Raw genomic sequence first — 4,538 nt, forward strand, 5'->3', positions numbered from 1 at the left:
AGGGATAATAATAATTTGATTCCACTAATGCCACAGATAATATGATTCATTCATACATTAATAAGGATAGGTGTTATAGACAGGGTTACAGATTATTAGTTTTTTTACACTTATTCACACAATCCGTGACGCAATCCTGAGGAGGATTGCGACATGGATCACCTCGCCGGAGCCCACCCACTGCCCGGCAGCAGAGACTACAGGAGAGCAACATATACGCTCCTGTCATCGCATCTACTACTCACCTATTCCCCCATGCTGACCGGTTTACACGCTCACCGGAATTGGCCTGGACTACACTGCTGGGAGAAGAAGGCAGCGGAGTCCAAGCCATTTCTGGTGAACATAAAGCCGATCAGGATGGGGGAGTAGATGAGTAGTAGATGCAATGACAGGAGCGCACATCATGCACTCCTGTCATCTCTGCTGGCGGGCGGCGGGGGGGGGGGGGGAGATTGATCCGCGCTGTGATCTGCACTAGGCCATGTCCTAATTTTTTTTTTGCGGTGCGGGTCACGGCACGGATCATGTGAATGTCTGCATTCACTTTAATGGTCCCTAAAATTTCCATTTGACAATTTTACAGGACGTGTGAATGCAGCCTTACACTAGTAACGGTCCTCCAGTGCTCCTAACGGTCGTACCAGACCGTGAACTAAGTGGAGAGGAACGGTGCAGAGATTAAAGGTAAGAGACATACCCTAATCCTCTGCGTCTCCTGTGCAATAAGGACACATCAGCAGGTTCAATTTGTCTAACCTGCTGATAGTTCCCCTTTAAGTGACTGGGCGGGACCACAACTCTGCTGGTTATTCAGTGTCAGAAATTAGGTTTCAATTCTTCCTTCTTCTTTCAGCCATGGCATCTGCTATTCTGAGAGATGAGCTGCTCTGCTCCATCTGTTTATATGTATTTAAGGATCCTGTCATGCTGAGATGTGGACACAACTACTGCAGGGTCTGTATTGATCGTGTGCTGGATACACAGGACGGGGCTGGAGTTTATTCCTGTCCTGAATGCAGAAAAAGGTTTCAGGAGCGGCCTGCACTGATGAGGAACTTATATCTCCATAATGTAGCAGAACGTTTCCTGGTTACTCAGCCAGAACAAGCGGAGATCACCGGGATCTGCTGCACTTACTGTGTGGACTCTGACGTACTTGCTGTGAGATCCTGTCTGCACTGTGAGGCTTCTCTGTGTGATAAACACCTAAGAGCTCACAGCAAGTCACCAGAACACGTCTTATCTGAGCCCAGCACTTCCCTGGAGAAGAGGAAATGTTCTGTCCATAAGAAGATGCTGGAATATTACTGCACTGAGGATGCCATCTGTATCTGTGTGTCCTGCAGATTGGATGGAGAACATCGGGGACACCGGGTTCAGTCACTAGATGAGGCCTCTAAGAAGAAGAAGAAGAAACTGAGAAATGTTCTCCAGAAACTGATGATGAAGAAAGAGGAGACTGAGGAAAGAGTCCAGAGTGTGGAGGAGCGCAGGAGAAAAGCTCAAGAAAAAGCAGCTGGAGAAGCCGAGAGAGTCACTGCCCTGTTTACAGACATCAGGAGACGGCTGGACGACCTGGAGAAGAGGGTCCTGAGCGAGATCTCCAGGCAGGAAAAGGAAGAGTCACTGTCACTATCTGCTCTGATCCAGCAGCTGGAAATAAAGAAGGACGAGCTGTCCAGGAAGATGAGACACATTGAGGAGCTGTGTAACATGGCGGATCCACTGACTGTTTTACTGGAACCAGACACAGGTGACTTGTGTGATCCTGAGGGGGGAGGTGATGAGGACACAGGGGGACATGATAGACAGACCCATGATGTAGATGATCTGGATGTGGCTGAAATCTCAGACACATTCCGCACATTATGTGACATAATATCAGGTATAAGGATCTTTGGGGAGGGTCCTGCAGACATATTACTGGATGTAAACACACCTGGTAATAATCTCCTTATATCAGACGACCTGAAAACTGTAACCTGGACAGAAGAAAAGCAGAATTGTCCAGAAACAGCAGAGAGATTCCAGGATTATCCTCAGGTGATGAGCAGCAGGAGATTCTCCTCAGGGCGACATTACTGGGATGTGGAGATCAGTAGATCAGTATGGTGGAGAGTGGGGATGTGTTATCCCAGTATAGACAGGAGGGGAGGTCTGTCAGTCATTGGAAACAATAACAAGTCCTGGTGTGTGAGGAGGTGTAATAATCAGTATTCAGTGATACATGACAGCAATGAGATCCGGTTACCTGACAATATCTCCAGTGATGGAGTCAGGATCTGTCTGGATTATGAGGCCGGGCAGCTGTCCTTTTATGAGCTGTGTGACCCCATCAGACACTTACACACCTTCACCGCCACCTTCACCGAGCCCCTTCATGCTGCATTATGGGTAGCAAAGGGTTCTATAAAGACAGTTAAATGAGGGAGCAGCATCTGCTAGGTAAAACCTATAATTACTAGAGATGAGGGAACCTGCCGAGGTTCGGGTTCATATGAACCTGAACTCTTGGCTTCTGACTGCCGCTGTCTGCCCGCTCCATGGAGATGGTGGATACAGCCGGAGGACCACCTGGAAAACTGGGATACAGCCTATGGCTATGGCTGTATCCCAGTTTTCCAGGTGGTCCTCCAGCTGTATCCACCCTATCCATGGAGCGGGCAGACAGCGGCAGTCAGAAGCCGAGAGTTCAGGTTCATATGAACCCGAACCTCGGCAGGTTCGCTCATCTCTAATAATTACATAAGACGTGACTAGAGACATCACAGAGAGCGCCATCTAGTGGATGGATAGGATAACAGGACAGGTCAGATTATAGCTGAGCTCTCTCTGTGCTGCACTTGATGAATTATTTTTTTTTTTTAATTCTTTATTTAACCCTTTAAGGACATGGCCCATTTTCGTTTTTACGTTTTCGGTTTTTCCTCCTTGTGTTTAAAAGGTCATAGCACTTGCATTTTTCCACCTAGAAACCCACATGACCCCTTATTTTTTGCGTCACTAATTGTACTTTGCAATTACAGGCTGAATTTTTGCATAAAGTACACTGCGAAACCAGAAAAAATTTCAAAGTGTGGTGAAATTGAAAAAAAAAACGCATTTCTTTTATTTGGGGGAAATGTGTTTTTACGCCATTCGCCCTGGGGTAAAACTGACTTGTTATGCATGTTCCTCAAGTCGTTACGATTAAAACGATATATAACATGTATAACTTATATTGTATCTGATGGCCTGTAAAAAATTCAAACCGTTGTTAACCAATATACGTTCCTTAAAATCGCTCCATTCCCAGGCTTATAGCACTTTTATCCTTTGGTCTATGGGGCTGTGCGAGGTGTCATTTTTTGCGCCATGATGTGATCTTTCTATCGGTACCTTGATTGCGCATATACGACTTTTTGATCGCTTTATATTACATTTTTTCTGGATTTGATGCGACCAAAAATGCGCAATTTTGCACTTTGGGATTTTTTTGCGCTGACGCCGTTTACCGTACGAGATCAGGAATGTGATTAATTAATAGTTCGGGCGATTACGCACGCGGCGATACCAAACATGTTTATTTATTTATTTATTTTTATTTAAAACCTGCGAAAAGTGCGGTGATTCAGACTTTTATTAGGGGAGGGGGCTTTTTACTATTAACAACACTTTTTTTTTTTTTTTTTACACATATACTAGAAGCCCCCCTAGGGGACTTCTAGTATATACACTTGGATCTCTCATTGAGATCTCTGCAGCATAGATATGCTGCAGAGATCCATGAGATCGGCACTCGTTTGCTTTCGGCTGCAGCAGCCGAAAACGAACGAGTGCCGAGCCGAGGACGGCGCCATCTTGGACGCGTCCCCGGCCGGCATCAGTAACGGAGACCGCTCCTCCGGGACAAGGTCCCGGAGGAGCGATCTCCCCCACTAGACCCCAGGGAAACGTTGCCTCCGGTAATCGGAGGCAGCTGTCAACTTTGACAGCTGCCTCCGATTAGCTAATTAGCGGGCACGGCGATCAGACCGTGCCCGCTAATAGCAGCGGTCCCGGGCTACTCGCGGCACCCGGGATCGCGGCACTTCAAAGCGGGGCCGCCGCGCGGCCCCGCTTTGAAGTGCAAGTGAGGACATATGACGTACGCATACGTCCTATGTCCTTAACAGGTTAAATATAAATCCCAAATAATACAGTACAATATTGTACATTTCAGTAATATTCAAAATGAGGAAGCCATATTACACATAACCTATGTTTACAAAGTTTCACAACATCATGAGGCCGGGCGGCTGTCCTTTTATGAGCTGTGTGACCCCATCAGACACTTACACACCTTCACTGAGCCCCTTCATGCTGCATTATGGGTAGCAATCAGTTTTATAAAGATATGTATCCCAGGTTATGCTGATGTCTATGGATTGTCTTTAGGGCTATTCAAGCAGAATGCTGTCCCCCTTATGCTTCAAATTCCTCTCATAATTTCCCCGTACGGGCCACCAGAATTGTTATCCACACACCACTGTTATGATATGGCAGCGTGTGGTGTT

The 4,538-nt window shown here is 46.6% G+C and overlaps 1 protein-coding gene across 1 annotated transcript; it reads left to right on the forward strand.

The window, feature by feature from the left end:
* Positions 1-840: 840 nt before the first annotated feature.
* On the forward strand, positions 841-2,482 carry LOC138789125 (E3 ubiquitin/ISG15 ligase TRIM25-like). Its single transcript, XM_069967731.1, has one exon. The coding sequence runs from the start codon at positions 859-861 to the stop codon at positions 2,428-2,430; it is 1,572 nt and encodes a 523-aa protein (XP_069823832.1). The 5' UTR covers positions 841-858; the 3' UTR covers positions 2,431-2,482.
* Positions 2,483-4,538: the final 2,056 nt, after the last annotated feature.

This window comes from Dendropsophus ebraccatus, chromosome 1, assembly GCF_027789765.1.
Source record: "Dendropsophus ebraccatus isolate aDenEbr1 chromosome 1, aDenEbr1.pat, whole genome shotgun sequence".
NCBI classification, from domain to species: Eukaryota; Metazoa; Chordata; class Amphibia; order Anura; family Hylidae; genus Dendropsophus; species Dendropsophus ebraccatus.